The following is a 21941-nucleotide window of genomic DNA, read 5'->3' on the forward strand; positions in this document are numbered from 1 at the left end:
GTACATCGAACACTAAACACAAGGTCACAGATCACTACACAAAATAATAGATCACTGAACACTGAACACTATACACAAGGCCACAGATCACGACATGAAATAACAGATCACTGTATATGAGGTAACAGACCACAGTACTAATGGTAACAAATCACTGCATACAAGGTAACAGACCACTGTACACAAGGTCACAGATCACTACACAAGATAATAGATCACTGTACAATGAACAATGTGCACAAGGTCACAGATCACTGTATATGAGGTAACAGACCACATTATTATGGTAACAAATCATTGCACAGAAGGTAACAGACCACTGTACACAGATCACTGCTCACAAGGTAACAGACCACTGTACACATTTCACTGTACACAAGGTAACAAACCACAGCACTTACGGTAACAAATCACTGCACAAAAGGTAACAGACCACTGTACACAGATCACTGCACACAAGGTAACAGACCACTGTACAATGAACACTGTACACAAGGTCCCAGATCATAACATGAGATAAAAGACCACTGTACACAAGGTCACAGATCACTACACTAGATAACAGATCACTGTATATGAGATAACAGACCACAGTACTTATAGTAATAAATCACTGCACACAAGGTAACAGACCACTGGTGTTAACAGGTGTTGTAGATTAAATAACTTACGGTGTGTCTTCATCTTCTTCTTCATCATCATCTACCTGTCTGGCTGATATGGACTCAATAGCTGTGGAATACTGGGCCAATCTTGTCTTCATTGACTTTGTTCTAGCTAATGAGGTACCTACAAATAATAAAACCTACATTAATGTCTGTTGCATGTGGATCATTGTTACTTTCAGGTAACATTTACTGCAGCAGGGAAGAGTGAAAGGACATGGACCTTTTTGAATCCTTAATGAAAAAAGGTCCTCGGTGTAAAGTAAGGTATGTCCAGGACCTTAATGAATGTACTTTCAATGGTCCTGCATAAAAGAAACCTGTGAATTGACAGTGAATATAAATCTGAAAATGACTGTTGAGTACTACACTACATACTAACTACCAAACATATACTGGTAGTTATCTCTCTTTGAAATAATGAGTTACTTCCCCTGAACCCTAGAACAAGTTTTATTCAGACTTAGTTACTTTCCCCAATTGGCCAAAAAACCTACAGTACTGAATGAAAATATAAAATGCTTCTAAAAAAATTCACTTATAAATTCAAGATTATGTGAAACATTGTTTCTACAGTCTGGGTGGGAAGTTTTAAGTAGTTCCTATAAAACTATAACTCTGTAAAACAATGAAGCAATATGAAAAACAGTCAGAACCTTTCTATGTCTAGTTCATACAACTCAGTTGTGTAAACGTATTAATTTTCATGGTTGCTATTTTTTGCAGAAACTTTCAAGTGAACAGGTGTAAAATTTTCACAGGTTAAATAAAAAAGCTAAGCGTTGTAAAGTATTAAAAATAAATTTCAGGGGTTTTATTGTCTGTGTTTTCCTGTCTACTGGGAAATAGCAAAAGTTAGTACACTAAAAAAATGAATACATTTACATGCAACTCCTTATAATGGACACTTCCATCACCTTCCATAGAACTAACTCATTTTAAAACAAGAGTTATTTCCCTTGAACTCTACAAACTTGTAAGCTATCTACAATACATCTGGTTAATATCATGTTAGATCTGAATGCTGACTTTCTTGGGGCTGTAATATTAGATTTTAATGGTGACTTTCCTGGGCAGTAATGGGATTATTATATCCTTATGACAAAGAACATTCAGACATATTACATATCTTTCCTTTAAACTTACAGTTTGAGCCAGGTTACCCATGAAGGTTGTTAGTGTAATCAAAAGGGTCTTTATCATCATCATGAAGGCCATTTTAACCAAGTTATTGGGTCTTTAAGGAAAGATAAAAAATATAAAAAAAATATGAACCACAAACATAGGCTAAACAAGAAAAGAAGTAACTTGTAGCTATGTTTCCTGCCACTGCAAAAAATAAGTTGAAATACAAAAGTCCCAAAACACCCATAAAATTTGTTCAAATAAAATGGTGGAACAATATGATCAACTACAAATAACGACTAACAATAACAAAATTTGAACAAAATCTGTCAAGTGATTTCCAAAAAGTTGCAGCCACAAGTGTTACCAGGCACAAAGATGGATGTACACCTTATATCCATGTCCCCTTCTGCATATCATAGCCAAAAATGTGCATGAAATCATTTTTGACACCAATACTTGATAAGGCAATCAATTGTATAATTAGATCTGAGTATGTATTATGTATACCTTAGTTAGTATCCACCACCAATAGTTACCTGGTTATTTCATATTAGTACTATCTTTACACATAACTCAATTAGAAAATACTTACAGAACTATATATATACACAAAAAACTATTTTGTAAGTGTGAAGATTATTAAAAACAGAACAATTGATATGTTCCAAGTAAATAGGATAAATCAAACTGGTATTACTAAGTCTGGTACCCAATGGCAGAGGAGTAAAACTGGTACCACCAAGTCTGGTACCCAATGACAGGGGAGTAAAACTGGTACCAATATGTCAGGTAACTGCAGGTCCTTTGATCTCTAATTTTGGTATCAACTAAAGATATCAATGATATATATACAGCATAGCCACACATACAGATATAATGTAGCCACACCCATTGTCACACATTAAGATAATATAACCATACCCATTGTCACACCTTAATATAAATTTAGCAACACCCATTATCACACCTTAATATAATTTAGCCACACCCATTAATGAAAAAAACATAATACTAACTCTCTCCTATTAAGGGGTCTACAATGAAAAAAAATACATAGTTGTATGTAATTGCTGTATAGATTTCATCAGTGGTGTTTATAAATAGAATTGAGAATAATAATATCAAACGTTTAAGTCCCTCCAGCTGATAGCATGTGACAGGACTTACTTAAGTTCATACCAGACAGACCCAAACTGATGTAATTTTGGGGAAATCAGAGCAAGTGTATTTCAATTTATAAAATTTGACACATACTTCTGAAAAAATATTCAACAAATAATTGTAATAAAGATTTTCTGAAATACCTGTTATCATTTCAGATGTCTACATAAAGTATCAAGAGAAACAGATCACGATATTATCTCTTTGATTATCAAGAGTCATCAAGGAATCATAACTTATTTCAATAAACTGGAAATAAGTACTTTAAACTAAGAACTAAACTGTACGTGATGCAATCTTAAGACCATGACCATAAAAGTCAACATTATTCTTAGACTTTAGTATTCTACTAAGTTTTGTGGCACCTGGGCTTGATTCATCAATCTTTAGCCTTCAATTTTAAGACTGCCTATTTTAACAATTTAAAGCCTTTAATTTCAAGACTTTGCAACACCTGGGCTTGATTCAACAATTCATTGGCTTTGATTTCTAGGTTTGTAAACAACAATAAAATTAAATAAGTTTTAAAAACCATTCTGAAAATTTGAGACTTTTTTCCTAATTCAAATTTTATCCAACTAAATAACTAATATCTACATTGGTGATGAACTACTTTAACTACTACAATGTAGAAAGTAAGAAAAAACAGAGATTCCAATCACATATACTGCAGAATTTTCTGTACAGGTGTTTCAAGGAGTTACCTCTCATCAGTAGTATAAGAATCAGATACAATGTATATAGGAATATCTTCATCAAAAAATTAATTGTATGCAAGAAGTACTCAAAACCAAAACTATTGAAATTGGAAGCCAAATCAATTTCTGAGAGGTTCTACCACATGTAATACAAGGAATGAAACCTCGTTGTTTTAGGTAATTTGAAATTTGTAATACTGCAAATTTTGATAAATTTCAGGGTCAGAAAAGTCTGACCACAGGTGAATACCCTCTGGGACCTTTAGTCCACAACCATCAACCCAGTGGTTATAAAGTGAGTATTGTTAGTATGTTAGTTAAGCCAACCTGTTTTAGTATGTGGTTTAGCACCTGAACAGTCAGCCTCTGGCCCTTCCAATGGAATGTCTGCGTTATCTGCTCCTGAATCTTCACGAGTCCGACCCTGAAACACAATCATCTAAATTCTGACCCTGTACATGAATAGTTCTTGTTCTTTGTTTTAGCAATAAAACAATATGATTGGATCCACATTGTGACATTTGGATAATAATCAAAGATTATAATTCTCAGAGGAAATCCATCTTCATGGTAGTTCTATTATATCATAAACAAGTACTGCCTATAAAAAAAGAAAGCTGACCCAGTAAAATTTGTTCTTTTTACTTATAATATGCTACATTTCATTCAGGAAATAACACATAGCATGAAATGTCAATTTTCGATACAGTTTTCTCGAATGCCACAAAGTTATCAGTATTTTGCCGATCAGGAAACAGAATGGCGATCAGGTGACTTGCATTTCCATGGAAAAGTATATTTAAGGTCAAAGCGTAAAAAGCGAAACTATACCAACTGTCAGAAAAAGTTTTACAACTACAATAAATTTTACTGTTTTTCCATTGTTCTCTGGTTACAATGAAAATGTTACATCAAATTGATTGTGATGTTGCTGCTCTTTTCTTCTTAAAACAAAATCACAAAGATTACCAACTTTTTCAATATTCGACTCATGGTCCGGGGTCAAAGGTTACTAAAAATTACCACTTAGCAGTAATACATCACAGAGCAACTGCTTACAGAGTTCAAAATTCTACAGTTGACTATGACAATGTGGACAAGCTCCTTTCTATCTGTCTAGTTTCTACTTTATCTTCTGACGACCGAGAGGGGATTTAGTAGGTACAATCTGATCAAGACGTATCTTAGGAACAGGCTCAAGATTTCATCAGTCAATTCTCTTCTAAAGATCTGTCTCCATCCTTCTGATTTGAGGAGTTTGAGGTGTGGTGTTTGGCAAAAGGACAGGAGGATTTTCTCCTAATAGTTGAGTGTCCGGTCATACCATAACAGTAGCTTTTGTCAAATAGTAGCTGTTTTTAGACTGAATGCGTCTAAGCTTTGACATGATGTAAAAATCTATTTTTCCAATAGTAACCATTTCATTTTATTACGTAACACACATATTCTTATATAATATGCTGTTCGTGCTTTATGTAAAATTGACTAAAGCCTTCAAAATCCTAGCTAAAACCCTGGTCTATTCAAAAATATGAAGAAACTAGTCCTATTAGAACTGAAAAAAATTACAGAAACTCTATTTGACAATTGTTTTACCATGGGCTGGCCATTTATGTTGTTATTTAAAACAATGTAACATAAATGGCCAGTCTGTGTTTAAACAGTGATAAAATGGAGTTTCTGTGATTTATTTCTTAAATAACATCTAGATATCTTGGGAGTTATTTTACAGAAGATTAGAGAGTCATTCTCTGACAGGTATACAATGTAGTATAAGACAATATCTACCCGATTTGAACTCATTATTATATTTACCCTTTCTCTTTCAGCTATATCTAAGTTATATATACCAACTAGCATACTATAATCCATTATCTTAAAGCTTTCCAGTACCTGTTACCAAATAAATACAAAAATTAATGACATTATAAGGTTGAGACTGACAAGTGGCATACTGTGAAAGTACTTTAACCAATTTTCATGGATTAGGCAAGAAACTCAAGTTCATGGATTCTTGAGTTTGTCGTTTTGAAGTTTGCAGTATTCATATCAACAGAAATTTTTTTTTCGTTGAGAACAAAATTTTGTTTAGCCTACCCATGAAAACCACAAAAATTGGTAACCCATGAACAAAAGTAATTTTACAGAAAGTTGTACATGTTTAGCTTAAGAATAAGAAACTCAGTACTACAGTAAGGGCCATAAATCTCTGATATGTTTGTATCATATTCAATTTCACAAAAGCCTTTCAAGCTTTCCTTTGAAACAGGATGAAATCAGTTTAAGTTACTTCGATGCTTACATGCAATTGATGTAACATGGTGAATACAAACGTTCCAATGATTTGTAAGAGTTGTGTCTACCTCCTTAAAGTTGATATAAAGTAGTTACAAGACATCCTATATCTATATTGCTGTTGTTTAAATTTTTTGCGGGTATCAATTTTAGAGGTTGAAGTGATACATATCATTGGATACTTAAGTTAATGAGTTTGTGGGTTAATAAAATATAATAAATGCTTCACCGAGCACAGCTTGATATAACCGTAGAGGTCAAATCTTGAACAGTTGGGGCATGTATGGACACCTTTGAATTTTGATTAAGATTAGACATTATACACAGTATAACAACTTGACCAGAACCAAAATTGTCACTTTTTGGCCCTTATTCCTATATTTTTCCAGTCAAAGAGTAATCATGGGAACCAAGTTTATAGCGATAATCAAAAGAATGCAACCCAGGGACTAAGACCAGACATGGAAAACAGACATACACAACAAAGAACATAAAGTAACTAAAATCATACATACAAAGTAACAAAAGCAAATGAGCAACTCAGACTCCACTAAAAACTGGGAGCATGGCCCAGGTGCACCGCTAGGGTAAGCGTCCTCTGCTTATTATGTCATCCATTTCCTTTTATCAATTCTTAACAAAACCTACAAATTCAATCCCAAACCTCCTGTGGAGATATGGCACTTTGTGGTACAATGTCAAAGCAATCCATTTCCTTTCACTCAAGTAATCAACCATAAATCAGAAAAAATTAAGTTGTTTCTGACTCTTTGTTTCTACCTGGCTCAAGTCACAACCGCAGAAATCAATCCAAGTATTCCTTTTTGTGGTGTGGCACCTTTTAGTATAATTTATATCAGATCTTTTTGCCTTATACTCAAGTTATTATACAGACAAAAGGAAAATACATGTTTCTGGCCCCCTTCTTGGCCCTAATTACTGGAAAGTTCAAGTCTTTACCCCTAAAAACAATCCAAGCCTGCCCATTGTTGTACAGAGTAATGAGGAACAATAATATAGACATTCCTATGCTTTTACTGGAGTTATATGGAATCAGGGATCACGCTAGGCTTTGCCAATGTCGCAATTTGCCATTTTTTATTTGATCTAGAGACAAAAATAACAAGCAACAGATATTCTCTCCAATTAAACAATTATGTTGACACCTGGTTAAAGTAAATTGACCATGACCAATTTACTACTGAAGCCAATCAAAAGTAATTAGACCAGTTGACCATGACTCACAATATCCTCCTGGGAGGTGTCAATTAGATGTAAAATATATTATTGAGCCAATCAAAACTCTTATCATCTGGTCAAAGGTAAACACAATCATGGCTTATGGGCACGTGGCTACATACAAACTTCACAGCCCTATTAAACCATATGATACATTCAGAAACAGATTTACCTTATAACAGAATAAATTAAATCCAATTAACAATTATTATCTCATCAGGAAGTGTCTAAAACACTTCGAAATGTAAGAATTGATAAAAGAAAATGGATGACATTTGTTTACACTTTTGTCATGTGAAAATCGGTATACAAATATATGAGGATTCCCAAATTCTAATTATATCAGATAAATGGAATTCAAGATAATTGAAAAGGGACAAAATTAATGGCCAACGATTGTTTGCTAGAAATTTTATCATTTGATAAAAGAATTAAGTGTGTTGAAAATTTATAAATGAAAAACAAAATTATATTTTAAGATAAACTTAATTACACCACAAAGAACAAAGGTCAACAATGGACATGTTTTAAAATTAGGGACTCTGAAAGCCGGAGCAGCCCCTGTGGAATGCTTGTTCTAGGTCCCTTTTAGGCCCCTAATTCTGAAACAGTAGGGACCATAACCCTTAAAATCAATAACAAACTTCCTTTAGTGGTTTGGAACCTTATTATAAAATTTTATAAAGATCAACCAATACTCAAATTATCACGCAAAACCAAGTATCTACAGACAATGTCAGAGATGTAACTGACAACAGTGCCATGTCAATATACCACTGCAAATTTTTTTTGTGCCCCTTTTTAAAAGATTGAAAGATTTGTCTGCATTTCTGATATAACTAACACAAAATGAAAGTTACAATCACACTCAAAGACAATAAAATGTTGTAAGCCTCCAGTTTCAGGCATGTCTTGATGACTTACCCTACAATCTCATATCTATGACTTGATGACTTACCCTACAATCTCATATCTATGACTTGATGACTTACCCAACAACCTCATATCTATGTCTTGATGACTTACCCTACAATCTCGTATCAATGTCTTGAGAAGAGCATCATATTTGTCTTTTTCTAAATATATTCCTTCAGCATGACTATTTAAGAAATCCAAATCTTTAAAAACTGGAGAGGATTTTTCACGTTCATGTTTTGATGCTTTCCGTTTATAAGTGCTTCCTTTCAAGTCATATTTTTCATGCATTTTCACTGAAGTTGGAAGCAAATTGTTCATCACAACAAAACGAATATTTTTTCCACCACACTGAAATAAAAGTAAGTTTACATTGAAATAAACAGAAACAAAAATAAAACCAGTCTCAAAATAAATCTAATGTACTGATAAAATTCAATTAAAGGGGAAGTCCACCTTTGCATTAAGTTAGCCTCTTATGATAAATCATACCCACGTAAACATAAATAAATAACCTTTAATGCAAAATACGTTTTTATAATATGCTCAAGGCTACGCAGTTTGAAATCTTTGAAATATTTGAAGATAGCCATCTTGCAGAACTCTTCTATCTGATGGAAGATCATAAACAGACTTAACTGATTTTTACTGATAGCTTACAATTGGCTCGTGACGTCACAAAGTCGGTTTGATACTGATACAAGTACTAAACATAATATGAAAACAAAGAATATTCCATAAATATTTCTACGATCCTGTTTATCTCACCACCAAAACATGTTGTCTTGTCAAGCTTACGATTGCACGAAATGATAAAAGAGAAATATTTTTTTTTAGAGAAATAAGTTTTTTGAGCAGCAACACAAACATTCTTTGGAAGTAGCCATTAGAATTTCCTCTGAGATGCTAGTCTTCTTGCTGAAAATCCTGTTGTTTGTCAATGCTGTCTGACATTTGCTTACATGTTGTGCCTCAATCTTTTCTTCTGTTTATTTTAGATTTAAATTATAGAGGAAAAGTACCAAATTTGCTATTTCTTCAGATATCGTAATCAATTTACTTTCACTTTACAAACCAACTTTGTGACGTCACAGCTCAACCCATCATGGTGGCGCCCATAGGCGCAAAATTCAAATTCCATAATTATAAATCGTGAATAATTAGTTATTAAGAAAAGGAAATTATTTTGTTTCAATTTAATTTTCAAGAACATTTAAAAGATTAGTTTTGATATTTATGACTTGCACATTAACATAGTCTTCTCCTTTAAAGAGTAGTTGCAGTTTTGGGGTTGCAAATGAACAGAGGGTACAAATTATCCAACATACATTTTTTGAATATGATAAATATTTCACTTATGATGTAACCAAAAATTAATCTTGAATGTTGATGCATTTTGACAATGAATATTGCATTCCTGAAGACAGAACTAATGGAAGACCAGAAATTCACAGATTAAAATACATGTAAAAATACAATACACTACAAAGCCATTTACCTAATAACAATACACTACACAACCGTTCACCTGGTAAAAAAACACTACACAACCGTTAACCTGATAACAATACACTATACAACCAGTCATCTGATAACAATAACCTAAATAACAATTCATCTGATAACAATACACTACACAACCATTTACCTGATAACAATATACTACACAACCACTTACCTGATAACAATAGAGACCATAAAACTTTGGTAACAATGTACATGGATTCTGGTTTAAATTCTGTAATAGAAAAGTACTAGAGTAACAGCAACAGAAGCCTGAAGAGTTAATTGTTGTAGTACTTCATAAATTTCATATTGAGTGAAAAATTGACAATAAACAAAGCCATTTCTTTAATAAATAGAAATTGATTTTTATTTTAAAATACATGTACATGTATGTACATGTCAATGGATAACTTGGAGAAGTTTTGTTAAATTTCATCAAATTCAAGTTGACATCATAATGAGGCTCTATGAAGTACAAGATCAATCTTTATTAATATTACCATGACTCACTGCTGGACCTGACTTTGAATTGCTTGTATTCAAGTGTGTAACCTCCCCCATATTCAGTTTCTTTTTTTTTGAGGATTTTGAAAACTTAAGTCACTTTCACCTGAGAAAATGAGGACCATTTTAATGGTTTTTATTTTGAAGTAGTATTTGCATCTGACATAAGATATTTCAGTATCATCTGTTATTTACAGCACTGTGTAAAGACATTTATTGAAACTTAAATGTACATTGCATGTGAATAAAGCACATTTTTCACTGTTATGCAAGCATGTTTTCCAGACAGTCCAAATAGCAAATATACCTGAGATTTAATTGTAAAAAAAACTCTCCAGCCTTCAAGAATCATCAACAAGAGGCTCCCAGGAGCCTGAATCACTCACTTGGTTAAACTTTTGCCTTTCAAGGGCATTAACTCTAACAAGAAGTTGTCCGACAATTTTGACTCCATGAAGACTTTGGTAGGGCTTATCATGAGGATCATTATCAATGGAAAGTTTCATTCTATCTATTACAGTTTTCAAGATATTGACTGCAAATTGCAAAAAACGTAATTTTTGCCTTTCAAGGACAAGAACTTTTATATGGAGTCGTCTGACAACTTTAATCCCCGGAGACTTCTGTAGGCCTTATAATAAGAATCATTTCAGGAATTGAAAGTTTCATTCTACCTATCATAGTTTTCAAGATGTAGGCTGAAAACTGTAAAAAAAAAAACCTTTATCACCTCTCAAGGGCAATACCCTTTTCACAGTGTTGTCTGACAAATTTGATCCCTTGGAGACATTTGTAGGTCTTATAATAAGGATATTTCAGCAATTGAAAGATATTGGCGAAACCTTGGGAGCCGAGATAATTGTGGGCAGACAAACAATGTAATTCCAATATACCACTCGCTCGAGTGGGGGTATATTATCGATTATCTGTACTTTTTCTTTTGATATTGTTACCAGATATCTGTCTAACTCATGTTTATGACAAGACATTTGAAAATGTTTGTCAAAACGTTGGGACTAATTGTGAAGTCAGTAGACCTTCTTTAGAGTTTTGAATGAAAATAATGTCATGTGCCAACAGTTTGTAGTCGCATTACTAGATTTTTTGCTTAAAGTATATTAAAATGATCAAAAATGCAATTATTACCAATAAAAATAATAATACTTTTTGATTTTGATACTGAACATCTCTACTTGGGCTTGATGTTCCAAATAATATTGTCAGTGTCAAAAAGTAATTTATATATATAAGTAGTTATGAGTAGTACTTACCATATAATATCCTGGTAATAATTTCTGGAGAAAGTCAGCCTCTTTATGTTGGACTGTTTTTATTATAAATTCATCATCATTAGTTAAATAGAAAATACTTCCACTTGCCCCAGGGTTAGAAAGTTCTTTTAGTCCTTCATCACACAGTGATAACTGAAATAGTACAAATATATCCTCAAGCTTAAATGTATTTTTTAAAACTTTTTGTGGTAGTATAAAGACAATAACATAGCGAGGACAAAACTTGAAAAATATTGATATACAAATTTGACTCTAATCAAAGCAAATGCATATTTCCTGTATATCTTGTATATCTGTTATTTTGTATATCTGTTTGATGTCTGTGTAATTGTGTAAATTGTCTGTAAAGTGAGATTCTAAACTATGTCTCTACAAGGCCTAATCTAGATGGAAAAATGAGCGAATAATTTTTCTTCATTGTGCTCACTTCTCTGAGTTGTCAGGGAGAAGTTTTTGTGTGTAATAGACTACACAAACAAAAGGGATAAAAATCAGTAATCGTCCAATATGGTCTGAGCTACCAGCTTGTGTTTACCGCTGTACAAATATGTTCTGAGCTACCAGCTTGTATGTTACCCTTGGACAAATATGGTCTGAGCTACCAGCTTGTATTTACCACTGGACAAAAATTTAATGAAACTTTTCCTTGTCATTGATGTCTAGATTAGGCCCTATCTAAAAATCACAATGCCAAATCCAGACAGTTCCATAAGAAAATGTAAAAAACTTCACTTGCTTGAACTCGGATGGCTTGAACACCCGGAATTTCTCGAACACAATTCAAAGTACCAAAATTTCTCCTATATTATCAATATAAATAACCATGGATTTCTCGAACTTCGATTTCCCGAACACTCGAACTGACTAGTTCGGTAATAAATCTTAAAGAATAACCCTCACTAACTCGAACTTGTCAGCTATTTTGTCAGCTTGGATAATAAAAGGTGTGAAAGACTGAAACGCCTATCATTAGTCAGTGTCATTTTAGTTAATTGCAGGTAAAACTTAAGTCATCACTAATTAGGTAGTTTTGATCTTAACATAGTATTGATTGAAGTTTGAGAATGTCCCGAAGTCAGTATGATGAAAGCATGAAAGAAAATCAGATAAAGACAAATCATTGACCAAGGAACTCAAACTCTGAACGTTTTTAAAGTGTACACAGCATTTTTAATGTCCACAAATCAACATACATCTTCCGAAAGCAAATAAAAAGGATCCACGAACTAACACAACTTAGTAAGAAGTAAGCAATTTCTAACGATAAAGTCGGACTCGGACCGGCAACGAAAAAAATACGGAAATATACAAACTTCAATTTCTCGAACTCCCGACAACTTGAACACATTTCAATGGTCCCTTGGAGTTTGAGCTATCGAGGTTTGACTGTACTATAAAACAGTATTACAATACTAACCAAAAAGTCATCTGGCTGAATGCCAAATAATTCACGAAAGTAACGAAATGCAACTGGTGCATATGTCTTAAATCGAAAATCACTAAGATGATGGGCTGGGGTCAAATTACTGCCTTCTCTACAAAACAAAAGAGAGAAAAAAAGTTCAACAAAGAATATTATTTATACCTTACATAATAAAGAATTAATTCTATTTGATGAAATATAATCATGTGACATAGATTGATTTGGATATTTTTTGTTTTAATCACAAGAAAGGTTGAATAACCATAAAAATTCTTGCCATCATTGAATAACCCTATTATTCACCGATGAATCAATCAATAAACAGCAAACCAAACATTATTTAATGGATGGCACATTTGAAACCATGCATTTTTTGTCAGTCCTTTGTTTGTTTGGTATAATAAAACAATAATGGCATTCTAATTCAGTGAATATCCGAAACTGTTAACCTCACTAAGGTTATTCCCCTTGGGCTAAAGCCCTCAAGGAAACAACCATAGTCTAGTTTGGGTTGACAATTTTGGTTTTCACCGTCTTAGAGGGCCGTAATTGTATATTATTAGTCACTGATTTGACAGTCTGAGGTTCAAAATATTACCTTTTCTTAAAGAAGAAATAAACAGACCTCCAATTTTAGAGGGCGATAAATTCTGTCTATCCACAATTGTTTCATCACATAAAAATATATCAATACTTTTGCAAAATTCATTAACTTGCTAATCATAAAGTGTGTAGTGAATTTATCACTTTTTTTCATATTCTTTCAAACAAATTTCATGCTTTCACAGTTCACTAATTAAATAATAATGATATGTTCTATAATAAACACATGTCGGTCAAAACACACAAATTTGACAATGTGGGCACATAGTACTGAAGACAAATTAACAGTTCATTCATCTAAGAAGTCACAGAGGATGCAGATCAGCGAGTTCAAAGTTATAATGGAATATGGAAAAGTGAGTTATTTCCCTTTGACAATAACTTGCAACACATTTCATGTAACTTTTACCTCAAAATGCTGACATTTAAAAAGAAATTAAGATATCTTTGAAAGACTTGTATGATTCACACAGCACCCAAGACAATACCACTTCAAGCTATGTAAGTAGAATATAGATTTTTTTTGTGTTATTAACCACATTAAGCCCTCCCACATTAAGAGGGGCAGTCTCACAAAATTAATGAAAAATTTAGAAACATATAAAAGTAAGATTTGTGGGAGATTTTTGGTTAAAATCACTATATTTTCTGTGAAAAATACTCAAAAATTTATTTTTTACATGAAAAATTTGCTTTAACATAAAGATCTACATTAAACAGTGTCAATGGGGAAGAATCTCCCACATGAGCAGTTCCAAAGGTTCAATGGTATGCTTATATTTGTTTTTTTAAGGTAATTTGAACCAGTTCTATGTTGCCATTCCTGTCACACTTTGGTGGACTCACGATGGGAAGAAAACACTTTCTACAACAGCGAAATCTTGCATGAGAACATCTCTCTCAGGTTTGGATGACAGTCCACCAACACTCTGTCCAATACCTAACTGAATAGCAGCCATTAATTCTGATGTTGGTTTCTACAAATAGAAAGTAGCATGTAGTATTCTTCATGTATAAATAGAAAGTAGAAGAAAAGTGAAAGAGGATTTCTCAGGATTATTGTTCAGTTTAACTAACATAAATGATGATCTATACTTCTCATGTGAGAGACATATTTCACACTCATGGCAAATAATGATAAAAAAAAGAGGCTCCCAAGAGCCTGAATTGGTCACCTGGTTGAATTTTGTCTTTCAAGGGCAGAAAATTTAAGAAGAATTTCTTTCATAGTTTTCAAGATATTAGCTGAAAACTGAAAAAAAACTGTCATTTTTTCTTTTTCAAGGGCAATAACTCTTACAAGGAATCATCTGACAACTTTTAACCCTAGAGAATTTTGTAGTCCTAATACTATGGATCATTTCAGCTATTAAAAGAATTTGGCTAAACCTAACAGTTTTGAAATATATATATATCCGAAAAGCTACTGTCTTACTATGTTCTACTTTTAGTAACGACAGCCATGTTTTTCAACAGATCTAAAAATCCCCACATCAGTTCTATGCAGGATACCCTAAGAAACATTCATAGCAAGTTTGGTTCCAATTGGTCAAATAGTGTCAGAAGAGAAGATTTAAAAAAAAATAACAACAAGAGATTCCCAGGAGCCTGAATCACTCACCTTGTTGAATTTTGCCTTTCAAAGGCATTAAATTAAACAAGAAGTTGTCCAACAATTTTGACTAAAGAAGTCTTTGGTAGAACTTATCACAAGATCTTTTCAACATTGAACGTTTCTTTTAATCTATAATAGTTTTCAAGATATTGAAAGTTTGGTTTCAATTGGTCAAGTAGTGTCCGAGAAGATTTTTGAAAGAAATAACATTAAAAAATAGCAAAAATCGTTGAAAAAGGGCAATAAATCCAACATGGCTTGACAGATTATATCAAAATTTGACCAAAGATAGATCTCATCATGCTGAACGCTTTAACCTGGTCAGAATTTAGCTTAATCTAACAGTTTTGGAGATATATGCAAAAAACTACTGACTGTTCTATTTTTAGTAATGGCAGCCATGTTTTTCATCAGATCAAAAAAAAACAAATCAGTTCTATGCAGGATACCCCAAGGAACAATCATACCAAGTTTAGTTCAAATTCGTCATGTAGTGTCAGAAAGGAAGAGTTTTGAAAAATTGTTAATGACGATGACAGACAACGACAATGGACGCCAAGTGAGCTAAAAAGGGCTGATGAGTAGCTTCTGCCACATAGAGGCTATAAAAAAAATATAGTGTAGGTTTTCAGGCACCAACGCATCTCAAAAATACTCCTATGTCAGCAATTTTTATTCTGTGGCAAAAAAATTTGTGTGTCTGGTCCTGAAAATGTGCTTTCAGTTTTATAAATTTGTCCTGTCAATCATAAGAGCACTTGACAAAAATGCTACAGCAGATGCAGTTATTTGAAATAGATTAAAAAGATGGCCACTTATATCTTGCAAAATTGTTTCTCTAGGAAGATGTTGATACCATGGAGATTCGTACACAACTTTAAACTTATTGTTTCACACCATCATTTTGGGGGCCTATTACAGCGTGCTTTACAGGGGCTGCTCTGGCTTTCAAAATTTGTCGCCAGAAAAATTGCTAGCTGCCAATTTTTTTCACAAATTTTCAGAAATTAGAGCCAAAATGGGTGCCAACATTTTTTTTCTAATTTTTTTTAAATATGACAGTATTAAGTCCAGTGATGAGTTATCTTTGTCAATTCATCAGAATAATCCTTTCATTCATGATGACTTTTCATTCAGAATTGTCAACTTTCCTTTCATCTGTGGCAACATCCCTTCAGCACCTGCGTATGGACTGCTCATATCACAAATCATACATTATGCCAGAGCTTGCCAAAACTACGCAGCCTTTTTGTTTCACGCTAGAACTCTAACAAATAGGCTTCTGGAACAGGGTTATGTTGCTACAAGATTGAAGTCATCACTACAGAAGTTTTATGGTCGTCATCATGAACTCGTGGATCGTTATGGTGTATCCATCTGCACCATGAAAACTGATTTATTTAACGGGTCATAGTTAATGTACTACTCCAGATACAGGTGTTTTATTTCTATCAAGGACTTCATATTACTGTGCTCATTTAGTCCCTAATTTTAAAACATGTTGACCTTTGTCCTTTGTGGTCTAATTAAGTTTATCTTAAAATATAATTTTATTTTTTATTTATAAATTTTGAACAAACTTTTTTCAAGTGATAAAATTTCTAGAAAACTACCATGGACCATTAATTGTGTCCCTTTTTAATAACCTCTTATTCTCTTTATCTGAATATTATAATTTAATGCCTTCAGTATTTCCTTAATTAGAATTTGGGAATCCCCATCTATTTGTTCACCGATTTTCCCTCAAAAAAACAAAAAAAAAACATGACAAAAGTGTAAACAAATGTCATCAATTTTCTTTTATCAATTCTTACATTTCGAAGTGTTTTAGACACTTCCTGATGGGATAATCATTGTTAATTGGATTTAATTTATTCTGTTATAAGGTAAATCTGTTTCTGAATGTATCATATGGTATAACAGGGCCGTGAAGCTTGTATGTAGGCTCAATAATATATTTACATCTGACTGACACCTACCAAAAGGCTATTGTGAGTCACGGTCACCTGAACTAATTACTTTGATTAGCTTCAGTCGTAAATTGGTTAGGGTCAATTAACCCTGTCCAGATGTCAACACAATTGTTTAATTCAAGAGAATATCCATTGCTAACAAACTTCATGTCAATCTTAATATACCAAACCCAGGCACCAAGAAAATCACCAACTGGTTATTTTTGTTGCCAGATCAAATAAAAAATTGCAAATTGTGACACTGACAAAGCCCAGCGTGATCCATGGCTTTACGGTATTGGTTTAGCCCATCACATGACCTGTAGAAGTTTAATTGTTTGTTACTCGGCATTTGGCGGCTGACTGTCTCATTGGCAATCATGCCACAGCTCATATTCTCATATTTTCCTCCACATGCCCATTTGCTCAACTGTATAATAATTATTTTTAATAAGCTGGAGTAGTATATATCATCAAATATTTCCCAGAAAAGATCATCTATTTGCTTCTGACAAAAAAAAATAAAATAAAATAATCAACAACGAAAAAAGACATCCACCTGTATATTTTTTTTAAAATGGCCTGAGAACAAAGATATTTTTTGAATGGCCTCATGTATTAACAGAGAAATTGATAAGATATAATCTTACATTGGGAGAGTGGTAATTTCTGTTACCACACTCAGTTTGTCGCCAGTAATTCTTTAAATTAGTATAATTTCTAACTTTGATGGGCCATTTTAATTGGGCTGTGGTAAATGGTCTCCTCCATTTCCAATCACTGGTCTTTACTGGTGATACCGTTTGATTCATTTAACTGTCTCCTACCCTATAACTTTCCCACCCTATAACTGTTTCCTACCCTATAACTGTCTCCTTCCCTATAACTTTCCCATAACTGTCTCATACCCTGTAACTGTCTCCTACCCTATAACTTTCCCACCCTATAACTGTCTCCTACCCTTTAACTGACCCACCCTATAACTGTCTCCTACCCTTTAACTGTCTCTTACCCTATAACTTTCCCACCCAATAACTGTCTCCTACCCTGTAACTGTCTCCTACCCTATAACTGTCTCATACCCTGTAACTGTCTCCTACCCTATAACTTTCCCACCCTATAACTGTCTCCTACCCTTTAACTGTCTCTTACCCTATAACTTTCCCACCCAATAACTGTCTCCTACCCTATAACTTTCCCACCCTATAACTGTCTCCATACCTTTTTATATGTGACCATGCCAGTATTATGATCCACCCGTCTGTGTCCTATTTTTCTTTCTTTGTCTTTTCCATGAACTCCGCTTGGAGGTCGAAGCAATGTCCCAGCAGACATGATCTGTTGTGGTAGAACTACTTGAGGCTATTCAATACAAATTAATCGATAATCGAAAAATATGCATCAAGACATTGGTAGTGATTGTGACATCATCAAGATCTCCTTTAGAAATTTGAATGAAAATAAGGTCGTGTACCAACAGTATGTAGTTGCAGAACTTAATTTTTTTGGGAAACAAAAGTAGTCCAAAAACTAAATGTACATTAAAATGATTAAATATACAATAATGTGATTACTGATAAACAGAATAATATAGTTACTTCTAAATTTGATACTGACAATATGTAGAAAACATATATCTCAACTTGTGCTCATGCACACATCCACAAGATATTGTCAATATCAGAATCAAAAGTAACTATTACTCAATATTTATCATAAAATAACAATTACAATAGCATGGGCCTACAGGAATAAATGCCTTTTTTGTAGTGTACTATTTTTAGTGCATTTGTTGCATTTCACCATATCTGTTCAGTTTTTGTGTGTCATCACGTTGGTCTGGCAATTGAATATCATTTCCATTGGTTATAAAAGTAGTAACAGTTCTCTCGAAAAGAAAAACAACCAATCACATTATCAGGAGCTATTTGTATTGAAATAACATTTGACTTGCTGGCACTCCATCCCAATGAATGAATTACGGCACTCCATCCCAATGAATGAATTACCGCACTCCATCCCAATGAATGAATTACGGCACTCCATCCCAATGAATGAATTACCTGATATGCAATTTATCAAATCATGTAAGGAAATTTTATGCATGTATAATGTATATAATAATTTCAAAGCAAAGAACTTCTGTGCATAGTGACTTGCATATATATCATATCAATAAGTTAACTAGCATAAAAAATTCACGACTTAAATAATAGTTAAATCCAGAAATCTACATTTCAAAGCCATATTGGAAATCTAATTTAGAAAATGTACCATTTTTACTTTTCAATTGATAATCTTACTAAGCCAATAAAATACTTCGTTACTTGGTAGTCAATAAAACTTTAGGACACATTACCTCTAAAGGTGAAGGTTTTGGTCTTTGTTTAGGAACTGTACCTACAAAAATAAACTATCATCATTCTATATCAAACTTCTTTAATTCTTAATGACTAAAACAGGTAACATATTCATAAATACATGATGTATCATCATATCAGGGCTAAAGCTACTTGAGAAAAACAGTGAGAAGTGACTCTCTTTCAGATCATATATTCATGAAATTGAATTTCGAATCTATACCTCTATCCCTTAATAAATTAATCACAGCAAAATTAATATATGATTGAGCAAAGCATTGTTCTTTTGATTTTGACTTTTGTAGCAGCACTGGAATAGAAAATTTCTGACAGTGACATTCTGTTGGGATTTTCATTTTGTTCTGTTTTTTTTTTTTTTCTGATCCCACTTAATGCATAATGATTTCTTGTTCAAAATATCTTGATATAAGTTGATCAAGAGTATCAATAATCATGTAAAAATTTTATTACTAACAAATCAAGACTGAAACTTTATTGGCACATATCATAACGGTCAGTATGAACTCGTCTCAAGTTTAAGAAATGTTCCGTTGAAATGGAGAATTAATTGTTCTGTTATGAAACATGAAGATCAAAAGAAACGCTACAGGTTTTCTACCAAATTATCAATTAAGATAAATTCAACTTAAGTCCAAATAACCTGCACAACAAATGTGCACGTTTCGTAACAAATGTGAACAGTAAAACCTGAATTATCGTAAGCTGAAGTGAAGAATGTTCATTCTGTATCCTTATTTAAATGCTTAAATGTTTGAAACAAAAAGATGATTAAAATACTTGCTTGTAACTGATAATTCAATAGATTTCGAAAATTTTTACAATTATTTTCTCGAATGGGCGCCATTTCTTTTTGAATTCATATAAGAAGAGAGATAACTCTGGTCAAAATACCGCTAAAAGACCGCATGCAGTCCCGATCATGGGCGATGTCTAAAAATGAGAGGGCGACTTCACTTTGTTTTTGCTGTCGTCTGAGAGCGAAGTGAGTGACTCCAGGGTGACTATTTTGCCCGAATCGCCCACTAGCATGAGTCCTGCCATATGATGTCAAGGTATCTTTGTTTTGACAGGAATTTGCTGACTTTTCACATTCACATATTACAATTAGGACATAAGGCCAGACTTCAATATATTTCTGTTTGTCACAATAGGCCTATTTTTTTATTTCTCATTATAATTTAAAATCACCATAGCTTATAATTTGATATCTCTGGCAAGATACTTTTTTCCTTTTTTTCAGTGTCTGAAACCTACAATTACGAATTAATTTGAAATGTCTAAGATGGTTTCTATATCAGTTTCAAACCACATTCACAGCCTACTCCAGCAATGCTCGAGGTTGTCTGGCAAGCTATTTTCTGACTTGATGCCATCCTTATCTCTAGCACCTGACATGTTGAAAGCCAACGCAAATATGATTTAGATAAACATGTGTTTCAAAATAGTTTAAAATTAACATACCGGAAATCAAGCGATAAATATCCTAATTTTTTATGTTAAATGCCTAGAAAACATTTGTAATGAAGACAGTTGTCGAAGTGACCAGCAATTTTGAATTAGGTCACTAATTTTACCGAATACAATACATGTTTGACAAAACAAACTTGAAGTTGGTAAAGGCAATCTGTTGGTAGTTTATGGTATGTTATCAACTTGGTTCTGTATACTTATGGCTAAAAAAGCATCAATATCGGGTTTGTACCTGCATTTAATGTTTGTTTGGCAAATTTTAAAAACCATGTTTTAAATTGTAAATATTTTACAATAATTCAGTCGATTTCAAGGAACTTCGGAATGAGCATTATGCAATAAGGCGCTCAGAAGTAAGAGATTGGGGTATGGAGGAACAGAATTCCAACCTCGTATGTTGTAGGAGTAATTCACAATCACAGCCTGGCTGCTCCACAATAATGTAGTTCTGGTGACATTCTGTCCTGTGGGGCTTCTACAGATTATCACCAGAACTACATTATTGTAGCTATGTGAATAAGATATCGTGTTCAATTACAAAAACTTAGTACCTTCTTTAAAGATGTCATATTGATCATTCTGAACAGGAATATTTTGGTCGACACTTGTCGCCATTCTTTGATGTTTAACAACGTTTCTTCACAATAGTTTGAAATCAGAAAAGGTTCTTGTTTCATGAACTAAACAACTAAACCATTGTGAGTTTCTATTCGAAACGTTCACTTCCTAGCCATTACAACAGACATGTATGTCTCTAAAATTATGAATTTCCATTTTCTGTCATCTGGATTATGGGGTGACAATTCCGGAAGTGTGTAATACACATGCGCTAAAACCACTTCCGTAAACAATGATCTGGTTAGGAATACATATACCCTCGCCATTGAAATTTACTCTATAAAAATAAATAATTTGTATGTAATATACTTTGGCCACTTAGAGTTACTGGGGGAAATACATGATTTGAATGTACAAGGAATCAGAGACATGCATATACAAATACATGTCAGGCGCGGATCCAAGGACTGGCGTGCCGGGCGTACGCCCCAAATCGATAAGAAAAAAAATTCACCACAAGTTTCACCCCCTGATTT

At 33.3% G+C, this 21941-nt stretch overlaps 1 protein-coding gene across 12 annotated transcripts in view; it reads right to left on the reverse strand.

Annotated features, from left to right (window-relative positions):
• Window positions 1-21664, reverse strand: part of LOC148596443 (phosphatidylinositol 4-phosphate 5-kinase type-1 alpha-like) — a 52996-nt gene extending 31332 nt beyond the window's left edge. For 5 of the 12 annotated variants that reach the window (XM_088564417.1, XM_088564415.1, XM_088564409.1 and 2 more), the window contains exons 1-12: window positions 21399-21662; window positions 19356-19396; window positions 18218-18358; window positions 14276-14406; window positions 12821-12938; window positions 11383-11535; window positions 9780-9839; window positions 8213-8452; window positions 5468-5545; window positions 3980-4076; window positions 2810-2827; window positions 672-789 (exon numbers count right to left, since the gene is read on the reverse strand). In XM_088564417.1, coding sequence (XP_088420543.1) covers window positions 672-789; window positions 2810-2827; window positions 3980-4076; window positions 5468-5545; window positions 8213-8452; window positions 9780-9839; window positions 11383-11535; window positions 12821-12938; window positions 14276-14406; window positions 18218-18358; window positions 19356-19396; window positions 21399-21462 — 1259 coding nt within the window. In that variant the 5' untranslated portion in view covers window positions 21463-21662. Of the gene's footprint in view, window positions 1-671; window positions 790-2809; window positions 2828-3979; window positions 4077-5467; window positions 5546-8212; window positions 8453-9779; window positions 9840-11382; window positions 11536-12820; window positions 12939-14275; window positions 14407-18217; window positions 18359-19355; window positions 19397-21398 lie in introns of all 12 variants that reach the window. The other 7 variants (XM_088564418.1, XM_088564413.1, XM_088564416.1 and 4 more) reach the window with 5 other exon arrangements.
• Window positions 21665-21941: the final 277 nt, after the last annotated feature.

This window comes from Perna viridis, chromosome 15 (assembly GCF_037379345.1).
Source record: "Perna viridis isolate PV_CMFRI_1.1 ecotype Kerala chromosome 15, ASM3737934v1, whole genome shotgun sequence".
In the NCBI taxonomy this organism is placed as follows: domain Eukaryota; kingdom Metazoa; phylum Mollusca; class Bivalvia; order Mytilida; family Mytilidae; genus Perna; species Perna viridis.